Genomic DNA, 15,483 nt, shown 5'->3' on the forward strand with positions numbered 1-15,483 from the left:
ATTGACATAATTCGTATTTATTTTGTCGAAATTATATTTTGTATTTTTGTAAATATTAAGAAAAGTGACAAATATGAAAGGATTATTGGAAAATATATATAAAGTTACTAATTATTTCCGGATTAATTTTTTCTTCGACCGAAGAAGAGTAATGAGGGAATATTTGAGAAAAGTGCAACTAATATATCGTTAGAATTTCCTTTTTGGTTTTTTGGAGAAAACGAGTCGTCATAATTCTAAAACGACAAATAATTTAGAAAAGAAAGATTGATAGTGACAAATTTTTAACCCTCTTATCTAAAAGTTGAATAATAATATATTGTAACAATCTGAAATAATAAATGCTGGACAAATTTTAGAAAACGCGTATTATATTTTTTTTAATCTTGACTATTAACCTCACCCATATAGTCGACATTCTTAATCTTACACCTAAATCGGATACGATTAGTAGAATCGTGTATCAGATTTTGGCGTAAAATAAGATATTTTCGTCTTTTTTTCTTGAAATTTATTATTTATGTTGAAAATTCTACCTTGTTTACGATTGAATTATTATCCACATGATATAAAATGTGTCTTATTGGTAATTAACAATTCAAAATTACTATAAAATAATATTATTGAAAAATTACATAAAACATTTTGATAATAAGATGTGATGGATATAAAATTTTATTTTATTTATCATATGAAATTAATATGTCAAAACATATGCATCTATTCAATTTTTAGGATTTCAAATAACAATATTTTTTTGGATAACCTTCTATCTCACAATGAGCACAATACTTTGCAGGCATCGTTTGGTTGCCAAAATAAGATTGGTTGAAATAAAATTATACAATTTTATAATAATTCAACTTTATTTTTTTGGTAATAAAGGAATTCGTAGCCAACCATATTGGTGCACCTCTACAACAAGAAATATCGTCACTAAAATACAAACTTTATTTTATTTTTTTAAATCCCCAAAAAATATATATTATTTTAATACATATACATTACTATTACAGATTATTAGTCCATGGAATTATGAATTGTTTACTAAAAATGAAAATACTGCTTGTTTTGCATTTTGTACAATATGCAGGGGTAATTTAGTAATTGTGGTATTGATGCATGCACATGAGAAATGTTGACAGGTGTACGTTAGTGGATAAATGTGTAGGTCCAGATTCTCTCCACCGAAAAGAAAAAAAAAAGGGAAAAATAATAAAAAGAAATAAAGTACAGACATGTTCACACGGGTTTCAAGTGGCGTTATTTAGACACGTGCTTCTTCTGCCCTAATTTTAGTATCAAACAATACAAATTTGTCCCACTTGCTTTGGAAATTACGTCTAAAGGGTTTAAAACGACGCCATTTCAACAGATGATTTATTTATTATTTTTAAAAGGGGTAGAATTGGCTAAAACTCCCCAAAAAAATATTTTATGTAACTAATAGTCGGCTAGCATATTTTGAATTTGCTAATAGTCCATCGGACAACTCTCACTGAAAATTGACTTGGAGTCGGAGAGTACTGAAAATAGACAGTCTAAACTAAGAGTAGACAGCTTGATTGGATAATCTAGACTGAAATCGATAAAAATAACAATTTTTCAGTGATGCTACCAAAAATTAGTTGGTCGGCGACAGGGGACTGGTAGAGATAGGCAGATGAGTGGAGGAAATAACATTTTTTTGGAGGGAATGTTGTTTCCATGACAGATGCGTTAAAGGAGAAAGAAGTTTTTTCGAACTAAACTGCTCAGGCGGACTTTCAGCAAAATGTGAATATATAGTTGTGTTGATCTGAAAGATTATTAGTGGCCAAGAGTGTTCGGCAAGTTATCCCTTTTAAAAGTTCGTTCTAACCAATCCCCATTAGGAGAGTTAGTACCTAGCTTTACCAATAGGATAAAAAGATCTAGGGTTCGAGTCCATCTTCCTCTACGTTCCCTTGTAAATGACTTGAAGAAGAAAAAAAATTCATCCTAAAAATTGAGCTTTCTTTAGGGCATCTTCCATCCATCACTATTTCTTATTTTTTTCATCTAATTCAGGTGTTTTTAACCTCCCAACTTATTTAGTTTTAGTCTCTCACTGTGGCCAACTCACATATCACCATATTACCAAATCTTATATTTTCACCAAAATGTTTGATGAAGAAATTTGCAACTCCCACCCTACCACTATTTTACCAATTTTTTCACCAAATCCTATTATTTCTATCAAATATAGAAATTAAAATAGGATTTGGTGTAATTAACACCATTTTAACGTAACATAATAAATTAACATGTTTATTATCAAAAAACAACAAAAACATAACATTATAACGTAACATAATAAATTACAAGACAAAATATATGAATGAAATATACATAAACTACATAAACAAGGTTTTGATGAGATCCCTTTGACCTTCAAAATTATCAATGCAATAATTTGTTTTGGCCAAAAAAATGTTGTAATGTTTTTTTTAAATCGTGTTGTAATATTTTTATGCATTTAGTTATGAAATTATTGTTTATGTGTGGTTTTATTATATGTATAATAATTTATGTCGATTTTCATTCATGTTTCAATAGTTTTTTAAAATTTAATATAATTCTAAGATTATATAATCAATAAAATTATTACTTATAATCGGATCTATAATCAATATTTTTAAAATTAAAATAGATTAAAATTATGATTAACATCAAATTATAATTTTGTGATATATTTTATGAAATACCATAGGAGACCAAACCAAATGCTATTCTCTATAAATAGGAAATTGGTGAAATATTATTATTTTATTGTTTAGTGTAAAATTTGCTGGAATTGGTGGGAGGCCAAATGCACTATTTCTTCATCAAAAGTAGTGAATTATAGAATGTTGTGCTAAGGGTGGGAGATAAACCCATTTTTTCACCACAAAAAATAGGATTTGGTGAAAAAATGGTGATTAGGGTGGAAGATGTTCTTAGGGTGAAAATTTGAATGAATACCAATCAAAATGTAGTTTCAGAAAATAATTCATAAAACAATATTCATGATATAAATATTACTATTTACTTATATTAGGAGTATAAATCTTAATCAACTAATTTCAAAATTCCACCGATTTTAATCAATTTTCTTTTTTTATCCCAGATATCCCAGATTTTTACTTTCGGATGGGATCCCCTAAACCTAGGTCCGGCCGTGTCTGAATCGAACTCGTAAAACGACAAATAAGATGCGAAATAATGTAGTTGCTAGAGAAAGTGTCTAATGTGAATGACACGGATTGAACAAAACCTTGTACAAAACAAAACCTTCATAAAAAGTATTCAAGCAGCAGCAGTTTCGAAAGTAGTGCTTGTTACAACTGTGGGCAAAATGTAAGGTGACACAAGATAAAGAACATGAATCAAGAATTAGAATACAATCTACCTTAACAAGTATGAAACGTCAAGCTTTTACATGTTAGTTGCAAATGGTGAACGAATCGGAAGTTTTAGTTCGACCGGTTTACTTTCAGATACGGCAATGCACCAATCACGTTGTTGTAGTCACTTCGATCCACTTGCAACTACGTATACCAAAGAGATACAATGGAATAGCCTTAGCATTAATGAGAAAAAATTAAAGGGCAAAAAAGAGAGAAACGAGAATGAAAAGGGCCCGATCATTCTAATCTATCGAAAAATATCTATTTAAGGCCTCGTTTGGTTGCCAGGATAAGATTACATAATCGAATGATAATCCAATTATTTTATCGGATTTCGGGACGTCCAACAAAAACACTCTCTAAAGGGCAAGATAAGTCGTGATAACATAATATTTGCGGGTCGACCCGACAAGTTATTTGGGGATACCAAACATCAAACAAAGTTCAATTATTTAGTTAATCATGGCTCCAACCAAACGAGGCCTTAGTGAAAAATCTAGTACAATAGCCAAGAACAACATGAAGCATCTCAAAAATCAATCCGACTCTTTACAGATGTCGGTAAATTTGAAGAAAAAAGCAAACTCGAGGTTCATTTGGCCATAAAATACATCCACGTATGCACTATTATTCTTTTTTATTTCAATCTTTTCCGATCAGTAACCACTTTCTTTCTAACTTAGCACCAAATTTCTTCCATTTGATTAAGGCCTAATTCTTTTTATTGTTTACTTTACAACTATAAGCAAATACACTCGTTTCTTTATCGTATGTCCTCTGCTCCCACTTAACAACTTCTTCACTTCACTTGATTAGAATCAATTTAAATTTAATGCATTTCTGCTGTGTTTATATTCTATTAAAGACGCTTATATTCCCGTGATACATGTCTCACTATACATCTATATTTAACTCCTAACCGAACCAAGATCGAGTAGATTGTATTCTGAACCTTAACTCTACGAAAGAGCACTTAATAAACCCCCATTACCTATACACCTCCCACCTATGTAGCACGGACACGGAAACGGAAACGGCGATACAAGGAAAGGGGAAGACACGGGGAAACGGCATGTCCCAAAAATTGGGATACAGAGCTTGGGGAAAATGTGTAAATATTGAAAATACAGGGGTTTACTTATAAATATGATATATAAACATATATAACTATAAGTTTTAATTTATATATAAACTTTTTTTTTTCATATACAAGCACATTCAAAATATATATTACTATCAGCTATCAATTTGCAATTGATCATTAAATCATGTAAATAATCAGTGAAGCAACAAGAATATTTAAAAAATTGCTATTCAAACACGTCTCTAACTTTTTAGAAATTGCAAAATGACCCATAAGGTGGACTCCTACAGGTGTCATCGAGTGTCGGACACGAAATGTGTCCGAAACAAAGAAACGTTAAGAAACTGAAGTTTCCGTGCTAGATAGCCTCCCACAATATGAAGGAGCATCGGTTTCATGCATTGTGATAAATAAATACTTGCTTGTTCGAATCCAAAATTTACGCCCGTAATCTCCCGATTTTATCGTTGTATCAATATGATTCAAATCATAACAGAAGCAAGTACTAATGCAGATGAAAATTGGTAATAAAACTAAATAAGAAAGACTGGCATCGAAAACGGGGAGTCGAAAATCGAACCATTTTAGAGAGTCTGACTCTCCTCTTAGTGTTCTTCTTTCTGAGCAAATGCTGTTTCCCTGCTCTTCTCCTCATTATCTTCCCACTCCCTGTTACCCGAAACCTCTTCGCCGAAGCCTGAAATTTTCAATCCAAAACAAAATCAAAAACCCTAATCACAAAAAAACACCATCCAACTTCAAAATCAAATTAAATGGAAATAATTGCCTTGTGAGTCTTCATTTTGTAGCCTTTGGCGCAAACAACTGTCAGCGGCTGTGAATTCCGACGATTGGGGGTTAGGTTTTTGCCGGCGAGAACGAGGGCGCGAATTCCGGGAATGGAGCTCGACGAGCTGAGTGTGAGAGACGAGGCGGTTTTCGCGGCGAACGGTGTGAGGTGAACTGTACCTGGACGGAATGTTTGGTGTGGGGTGAGTGTATTTTTCAAGCCGAAAGAGAAAACGGAGGTAGCCATTGTTGATGCTGTAGCCATGATTTATCAATATATGATGATTTTTGTGTCTGCACGGAAATTGGGAGTTGGGAGCAAATGGATAGAATGGATTGAGCTATATTTTGTGGCCTCTTCGTACAGAAATGATTGGAAATATGAAACCATTTTCTGGGCTAAATGGTGAAAATAAATTGAATATTGGGGTCGATTTGTAGTTATGAGAAACTTTTTTGTATAGTGATGGACTAGTGATTGTATATGGGGCAAATTACGAAAAAACTACTATTGTTTGGTAATTACAGCCACCATTCATTTTAAATATTTTTATAAAATTTATGTAATTCGGTTATTTACCGAATCAAATTGTATATTCAGTTCCATAAACGGTATGAAATGTTGGCGTACCGAAATTTCGGTTAGGTTTTACCGAATTAACATCCTTAAATTTACCTCTAGAAGGGTCTTTTCGTAACATAATAAATAATTGAGGGGTGACTGTAATTACCCAAACAGTAAGGAGTTTTTTATAATTTGATCATTACTCAGAGTTGACCGTAATTTGCCCTAAATAATAAATATATATGATTGGGCAAATTACGGTCACCTCCCCGTATGCTCAAATTAAAAAAAAAAAAAAAAAAAACCCCATATGTTTGGATAATTATAATCACACATCAATTATGCAAAAAAACAGTTTCTGATGCACCACAATCTGATATTTACAAGCGAAGAAACACATCTTATGATCATCTTGTTCCAGAATGTGGAGTTAAAATAATATAAAACAGGTACACGTTGAGGAATATTCAATATAATCTAGAAGACTCCACAAAATTTGACACCGCAAGAGTGGACGTATAATAAGATTCATAGTTAATGGTGATAGTTGTAATTACTCAAATATGAGAGATTTTATGTAATTTAACATTACTTTATGGGTTGGCTATAATTTACCATTTATATTATAACTTGCAGTCTTGCATTACATTATGGATTGATAATGTTTCTACCTTTAGTTCTATTTTCGAAAATATTGTAAAGTTCAACTTGCTGAAATTCGGATGGATCAGATTAGCATTTTAAAAGAAACTAGTAATTGTACCCGTGCGATGCACGGAACAACAAATTGCATTGTTTTGATGTTTTAAGAATATAAACAAACGTTTGATGTATCGTATGATCAAAATTCTATTATACTGGAACATCATTAAGTATACTACACACAAAAAAAAAAGAAATAACTTTACTGTTGAATAATTTTCCAAATGAATTGAATCAGCTAATACCAGTAGATTGAAAATTTGAACCAGGAAAAAAATCATCAACTATGTCTTTCATGTTGAGCTTAAATGTAATTAGATTTAATAACTTAGTTAACATAATCAAAACTAAACTATCGACAACATAAAAGGCCATCTATACATCTTGCATCGGAACTAAGCCCTTCTCCACTGCCTCATTTTCAGGCTGTTTTGCCACTGGAATTAACAATTGGAAAATTAAGAAACAAAAATAAATATAAACAATAAATTAAATATTGCATACAAACAATAAGTCTTGAAGGTCGACTTCCAATAGCTTGTGGCTCCGCCCATTTTTGGTTAATTCTCTCAAATCGTCCATTTCAATAACATGTCCAATAACATGTCCAATAACATATAAAATGAAATAATTGTTATACATAAAATTTGAAAACTTTGGTATAAATTAATGAAACACATAATTTAACAAAATGAAATTACCTATAAGCCATGATGGAAAAAGATGTAAACTAATTGCCACACATTCAATAGGATGAAGAAGATAAAAAACAAAATCTAAAGTCGGGTTACCAAAAGAAGAAGCCTTAGGTAGGGAAGAAATAAAATTCAAATGTTGCAGACATTATGTAAAACGATGTCACAAAATTCGCTAGGGATGAAAATCAGATTTATTTACCCTTTTCTGTAAAAATCGAAAATCAAATTATTATAAATAATATCTAGGAGAATTTGATGAAAATCGATAATAATATTTAAAATAATATTTAGGAGATAAAAATTTGATAAAAAAATCAAAAAATAATATTTAGGAGATAAAAATCTGATAAAAATCGAAAATAAAATTTAAAATAATAGTTAGAAGATAAAAATTGGATAAAAATCGAAAATAATATTTCAAATAATGTTAATGAGATAAAAGTTGATAAAATACGAAAATAATAATTAGAATAATATTTAGGAGATAAAATATGATTAAAATCAAAATTATTATTTAAAATTATATTTAGGAGATAAAAATTTGATAAAAATCGAAAATAATGTTTAGGAGACAATAATCTGATAAAAAAAAATTAATATTTAGGAGATAAAAAACTAATAAAAACATGATAAAACTCGAAAAAAATATTTAAAAATATTATTTAGGAGATATAACTTTGATAAAATTCGAAAATAATATTTAGGAGATAAAAATCTGCTAAAATTTGAAAATTATATTTAAAATTATAGTTAGGAGATATAAAATTGATAAAATTAAAAAAATATTATTTATAATAATATTTAGGAGATAAAAATTTGATAAAAATAAAAAATAATATTAAGGAGACAAAAATCTGATAAAAATAAAAAATAATATTTAGGGGATACAAATATGATAAAATTCGAAAATAATATTTAAAATAATATTAAGGAGATAAAAATTTGATAAAAATTGAAAAACAATTACAAATATGACATTAGGGTTTCTTAGGGTTGCCCTAGCGTTTCTTTCTTTTATATATAAGATCCATTTTTATTTCTGATGTGAAGCAGACAATATTACCTTCTCCACCCCGATACACCCCGATACCACTCAGGCAATGCCTTTGCGATTGGTTTGGTATTTTCAAGTCGCCTATAATCTATAATAATATTGATATGATAATGTAATTTTCAAAATGAAATCCGGATAAAATTTCTAAGAATAAAATCGGACCAAAAACAAAATCTAACACATGTTCCAATTTCGTTCCAAAACAAAATTGGAATAATCAACTATCAAAACTTTCGGTATTCAAAATGAAAAATATTGCTTCAATGTTAAAAATATTCAAATCAAAATAAATGGAATTCAGAAATTTGATTCGAATTCCAGAAATTTGATTCGATTCGAATTTCCACCCCGAGTTTATCTCATCAATAGAATTTTTTTAATCTTTCTTAAATGTAAAAAAATAGTATTTGACATAAATTTACTTTTAGTTTTAAAACATCTATCTAAACTCTTATATTTCTTCCACCAATTTTTATAAGTGAATAACCAGCAACTCCTCCAAAAATACTTAACACACACACACACACACAACATATGCACACCTCAACAAAATCAAACTCCACAACTGCAGATCAATATAAAGAGTATATAACATAACTAAACATAAGTTCACAATCAATTTCATCGACACTTTGTCACAATAAGAAATGCCGACCACAGTCAAACTTACGGCCTCGTTATGATGGCTATCGATTCCCACTCTAAACTGCACATCACATCCTGCCAAGAAACACCGTCCACACCATCAAAATCAACAACGTTTCAAGAAAGAAAACAAGAGAATTAGATGGTAAAAATATTCCACGCACCGATGGATTTTGTCTGTCGATATCGAAGCTATTTATTGCACAGGGCTCAGCCAAAAGCTCGGTCGGTTCTTCACCTAATCGAGTTGAAAAAACGAAATACACATCATCATATGATTTAACAACTCGTGCATCGAAAAATAACAAAGAATTTTGTGTAACCTTGTTCAATCACGGCAAGAATTCCATCTTCGGAACAAATCATAGCAGGAAGGATCTTAGACGAAGAAGATGAGTTAATATTGGACGGGTGTGTATAGTTGTCGTACTGAACCTCCCATATGTCGCTTTCTACGAGTGAATTTGCATGTGGGTTTTCACTAACACCAAGCCCGGATAATAAAATAGGCTTTTTCGGCCAACGTGTATCCCATGCAAATACAGTACCATAAGATCCTCCTGCCTTTACACAACAAATATTAGTAAACTAATGGATGCTTTAACTCAATAAAACCCTCCAAAGTATTAGCAATATATATATACACACACACATTTCATTTTTCTAAATTTACACGCATTTCGGATAAGAATAATAACCTCTCGGACCAAATACTAATGCCTATCACAAAAGGTGGGTGCATATTTTTTAGGGTAAATTCCACTTTACCCCCTTCTACTCTCGATCCGATTGCATCGAGTGCCCCCATGTACTTGAAAAATTGTCTCAATGTGGCAATGTGGCCCTCGATGTTAGTTGTCAGACATTTAACCTTAACACAATTTGATCTAAGCTCTGAAATTACAAAAACGCCACCTCTCTCAGTATAAATAATTATTAAAAAAACAAAAAAGAAATTAAAAATTGAAGACAATGAGAAAACATAGTCCACGACGCCAGCCACAATTTATTTTTAATTTTTTAAATTTTTTTAATAATTATTTAAACTGTGAGGGGTGGTTTTTTTTTTTTTTGTAATTTTCAAACTTAGATCAAACGTTATTAAGGTCAAAGGTCTGAAAACTAATGGCGAGGGCCACATTGAGACAATTTTTCAAGTATAGGGGCAAATCGATGCAATCGAGAGTAGAAGGGGGTAAAGTGATATCGAGCCAAAGTACAGGGGGGAAAGTCAAATTTACCGTATTTTTCAAAACAAAATCGGACGAAAGTGATAAAATAAAGAAGCATCTTACAAGGCAAGTGTGTTTTCGTGATGGATGAATATCAATGGAATGTACGATGCCGGAAGCAGTTCCTCCTGTCCTGTTAATGTCGTGGAAAAAACACGTTTCAGCAAAATTACAGCATATTAAATATTAATCTCGGGAAGGAAGAAACTAATTATAACACCAGAACCTTAAATTAACACGTATTATAGGTTGTGTCTGTAACGTTTTCCGAACAAAAGAGATACGAGATGAAAGAAACCCGAAACCATACTTCCAAAGAGCAATTATAAAAATGATCAATCTCTAAAGTCAAACCAGAGTAGACCAAATCAAGCAATATTTTCGATTGTTACGACATCCTTTATTCTTTTTTTAATAATTTCATGAACTTTCGAATCTTTAAACAGGTGGTAAAAAAAGGTCAACATAAACTACTCCATTGCAATACATGAACATAATACCACATTTTTTAAGACAAGGCCCGAGATTACTACACATATCACTAGTTACGACTTACGAGCCATCGATTGATACATCATGGAACGAACATCATACACACACTAATTTCAGAATCAAATCCATACATATAACATCTTTTACGAATATCCTTCGGAGAAGAAAATTTTCGCTTAATTGGTTTATAATTAACATAATACGAAAAACAACGTAAATTAAGTAATATATCCAATTGAAAAAAACAAAATTGTTATTCTTCTTACCAATTGTCCTTAAACAAAGCCACCGGTCCACCGGGTTTCCGCTGATCCCACAAATGAAGGCCGAATCCGAACGCACCGGTGACGAATTCGAAAGGCGAAGCCCACTTAACCGAACTATACGAAACCAACCCATTACTGTCGAAAACCCTCCTGAAACCCTTGTTCACAGACAAATTGACCAAATTAACCCTCCCATCCTCCCCAACGCTCACACACTCCAACCCATTATCATTCAAATCGATCCCGGAAACGGGGCCCAAATGAAACCCCTTTTCCGGCACGGAGAACTCGAAATTCAGAGACCCGTTTACAAGATCAGCTGAATAGAAGAGCACCGTGCCGGAGACGGTCGCGGCGGCGATGAGGGGTTTGGAGGGGGATGAGGGGGAGGGGCAGACTTTGAGAGAGGTGATTCTCGAAGGGGCGGCGGCGGAGGATTTCGGGGTGAGGGAAGGGGTTGTTTGGGAAGGGGGGGAGAGAGTGCAGGTTTGGAGGAGTGGGGTGGAGGTGTCGGAGTCGTAGGTGGCGAGGATGATGTGGCGCGTGAAGGCGGAGAGATGGGGCAGCCACCGGAGCGCGTCGATGTACGTGTGCTGGGGGAGTTTGTGGATTTGTATGGAGTGGGAGGAGGTGATTGCCATTGTTGAATGTTGAGTGGTGGAGTTGTGATTTTTGGGGGGTTTTGGGGTCTGGCCTCTGGGGTTTTGGCTTTTGGTGTGTGTGTGTGTGAGAGAGAGAGAGAGAGAGCAGAGAGGAGAGAGAGAGCGCATGGAGGGAATAAGAATTGTTTCCATGTTTTTAATTCGGCTCCCTTAAGTTTGGTGTAATTGCACCTAAGTCTTTTTAGTTTGGAAAATTAGAAATACATTTCTTAAAGTTTGATATTAGCTAAGAGTGCGTTTGGATGGAAGGATTTGGGGAGGGATTTGATTTGGGGAAGGGATTTGAAATGACTCCAATTTTGGAGTCATTTGAAATCCACCTTAATTGCTCAAAACATAACTAAAAAGGAGGGGTGTGGATTTGAAATCCATCCCCAAATCCCTCAATCCAAACAAGTCCAAGGGATTTGTTATTATGGATTTGAAATCCCTTCCCCAAATCCTTCCATCCAAATGCACCCTAATAGTACCACTTAATCTATTTGGTCATTGATTTTTTGGGTAAATTACAACCACCTCCGGGAGGTAAAATATTATTAGGAAAAACTCTTATTTTTTTTAAATTACATCCAGCTCCCTTTAGTTTGTACATTTATTACATCCACCCCTACAAAAGGGTGTTAGGTGGTGTTTGCAAATGCTTTTAGAAATGTATTATGAGTTTTTTTTCCACACATAATCAGTTTTTAGGTGTTTGCAAAACAAACTTTTGTTTTTGCTTCTCTTAAAATAAATTGTTTTAAGCTATAATTATAAAATCATCCATATACATGTTTTTTCTAATTTAGTTTATTTTCCAGCTAATGTGCAAACACCCCAAACTTTTAGGTGGTGTTTGCAAATGCTTTTTGAAAGTGATAATGCGGTTTTTTTTTCTCATAATCTGTTTTTAGGTGTTTGCAAAATCAACTTTTGCTTTTGTTTCTCTTAAAATAATCTGCTTTAAGCTATTTTTTTTAAAAGCACCCATAACCCTGCTTTTTCAATTTTAGTTCATTTTCCGAAATATTTGCAAACACCCCCAACTTTTAGAAATAAGCACTTAAAACTAACTTAAATCACAATCACTAACTTCTGCTTTTAAATAATCATTTGCAAACACCACCTTAGAAATAAGCACTTAATTCCAACTTAACTCACAATCACTAACTTCTGCTTTTAAATAAGTTTTTGCAAACATCACCTTAGGTGGTGTTTGCAAATGATTATTTAAAAGCAGAAGTTAGTGATTGTGAGGTAAGTCAGTTTTAAATGCTTATTTTTAAAAGTTGGGGGTGTTTGCAAATATTCGGGAAAATAAGCTTAAATAGAAAAAACAGGGCTAGAGGGGGCTTTTAAAAAAATAGCTTAAAGCATATTATTTTAAGAGAAGCAAAAACAAAAATTAATTTTGCAAACACCTGAAAACAGATTATGAGCAAAAAAAGCTCATAATCACTTTCAAAAAACGTTTGCAAACACCACCTTAGTGTAAGAAATCTACAAATTACAAGGGGTGGTGGATGTAATTATGAAAAAATTAGGGTTTTTTCGTCAATAGACCTTGCTTCAGGGGATGATTGTAATAGACCACCCCTGAAAATAGATATAATTACATATACACCACTTGTATCTCAAAAATATTATAAATTATATTTGGATTATCATATAGTGTACTCACTACTCCCTCCGTTCCTAAATAATTGTCGGCTTGACACAAGTTTTAAGATTTTTAATAAATATATCTTGATCTTAGGAAAATGAATATTAATAGACCAAAGTACCATTGTTTACTAATTAATGCTTACATAATATTGGAGAATTAATAAGGATATAATTGAAAATATGTAATTAATGCAACATTGATATTGTAAAGTGATAGATAACATCGAACAAAAAGAAATTTCAAAAGAGACAGACATTGCGGAGCACAAGAAGTAGTTAATTTTGATTCATAATTTTAATTTGGTCAGTTAATATTTAATTAATTAAAAACACTTCTTTCGAACAAAAGAGACTCCATTAATTAATCTCTAGAAAGTAATTAGAATACTAAGTGAATGCACTAGAGAATAAGTGGCAGACGTATGATTAAATCAATCACCGTCATTCTTATGATTATAAGTTGATGAAGAAAATGGTGTTGAAGATTGGGAATAATGGGTTTTGGAAATGAGCTGAGTATTTGTGTTGGGTATTTGTGTTCCTATATAATCCAATCTAAGTTTAGCACCGTAATATTGTTATATTATTATATTACTATCCAATATAATAATATTAGGGCTATTTTGATTGGAGGGATGGGAATGAATGGGATTCAAACTTGTATTTCAAAAAATACTATTTGGATTAGTTTTTATTGCCCTGAAACTCGGATTTGGTTCACTTGATCGGGCACATCCAGATTTAATCCGGTTGTATCAATCACTTATGAGATTTGACGGATTTGTTGTACTTTTGTGTAAAAGACACTAAAGTCCTTATTTAATTATATTAAAAAGACTTGTCTTCCGGACAATGAATCCCTCTTGCAGATCTTCACTGTGTTTTCCAAAAAAGTTGTCAACCTCACAGTTGAAACAACTTAATTGTCTCTTGTTGTTGCGAAAAAAACAAATTTGCCGAAAAAAATCAAAAACCCAAGTCCAACAGTATAAGCACTAGCACTTCGATGTAAACTTATAATTATTGTAATAGTTATGTCCTAATATATGCCATTCTATTGTTACATTGTGCATTTGTTAAGATAACTTAATTGAATGAAATTTCTCTTTAAATTTAATTTATATTACGAACAATGAAGTTAATATAATCGGCCGAATAAATAAAACTAATCCATTGACTAAAGGACTCCTCGAGGAGCCCGACGATGTTCTGTTTACGTGTTACAATTTTGAGTGCCGAAATTTTGAATAGTGAAGGTAGTATAATCGGTCGATAACCATTTAAATTTCTTTGACTGACTTGGTCGTCGAGGAGCCCAACAAACTTCTGTTTATGCGTAATTTGTTTTGCGACGATGAAGGCCAACGAACTTCGTACACCGCTAACACGACAATTTGTTGTTCAGGGCTGTGCGCCATTAAAAATTGTAGTGATGCACTTAACTGTAAGCAAAATACCACACAAAAAACATTAAAAAAAAATGTTTCAATTAGTTTAATCATTAGTCCAATGCACCCGACACCGTAAAATCCATTAGTTTATTGAGCTTCAATTACTGCGAATTTTCAAAAGCTATTTGTGTGCGCACATTCATCTATAGCTTTAAATAACGATTTTTTAGCACAGCTTGTTAACATTAACTCCATCAACAACAACAAATTGAACACAAATGAGCCCAATCCTTCCCAGACTTGTCTAGCGTCTATTCTAAGCTACTTTTTCAGTTTATAGGCCAGGATCTCGACTGATAACTAACAAAACATACCAAGTATATATTCACCTTTATACGAAAATTAACAGCACATATTTTCTATACTAAGACATAAATACTCTTCCAAACAATAGAATTTAAAGTTAATAAGTTATATAGTTAAAGTAAAACCTGAGCGCGGGTCCTGGAAACGGCTTCGATAAGGAGAGTAGCTGAGCCGAACCGGTGGGGGTCCAATGGAACGGATTCATCAGACGACTAGACATGCAAGCTGCTCTCATCTGCATCATAGTAAACAAATTACGGTTACGTTCGAAACCCCAACCTCTTGCTAGTTCGATCCAGCACGCAATTATTTATATATGGGGTATATTTGTAAATGTGAATAAATGGTTAGGGCATTTAAGTAAAATATTCAGAGAGTTGGGCTGAGAGAGGACTGGATTACCCAATCTCACCTCCATAGGCGGGATCTGAGATCCGGTAATTGAGGAATGAGAGCTCGAGCCCATGATCAATCCGGAAATGGATT

The 15,483-nt window shown here is 32.6% G+C and overlaps 2 protein-coding genes across 2 annotated transcripts; both read right to left on the bottom strand.

Moving 5' to 3' along the window:
* Positions 1–3,275: 3,275 nt before the first annotated feature.
* On the bottom strand, positions 3,276–5,694 carry LOC105958393 (large ribosomal subunit protein bL35c). Its single transcript, XM_012982404.2, has 3 exons — positions 5,279–5,694; positions 5,072–5,188; positions 3,276–3,548 (listed from the first exon to the last, which is right to left on the bottom strand). Exons 1-3 carry the CDS (start codon positions 5,543–5,545, stop codon positions 3,474–3,476), a joined length of 459 nt encoding a protein of 152 aa, XP_012837858.2. The 5' UTR covers positions 5,546–5,694; the 3' UTR covers positions 3,276–3,473.
* A 3,154-nt stretch (positions 5,695–8,848) lies between these two features.
* Positions 8,849–11,698, bottom strand: LOC105958392 (Transducin/WD40 repeat-like superfamily protein). Its single transcript, XM_012982403.2, has 5 exons — positions 10,935–11,698; positions 10,240–10,309; positions 9,268–9,508; positions 9,109–9,182; positions 8,849–9,019 (listed from the first exon to the last, which is right to left on the bottom strand). The coding sequence occupies exons 1-5, from the start codon at positions 11,573–11,575 to the stop codon at positions 8,966–8,968; spliced, it is 1,080 nt and encodes a 359-aa protein (XP_012837857.2). The 5' UTR covers positions 11,576–11,698; the 3' UTR covers positions 8,849–8,965.
* Positions 11,699–15,483: the final 3,785 nt, after the last annotated feature.

Source organism: Erythranthe guttata, chromosome 10 (genome assembly GCF_056151865.1).
Source record: "Erythranthe guttata isolate IM_541 chromosome 10, IM_541, whole genome shotgun sequence".
NCBI classification, from domain to species: domain Eukaryota; kingdom Viridiplantae; phylum Streptophyta; class Magnoliopsida; order Lamiales; family Phrymaceae; genus Erythranthe; species Erythranthe guttata.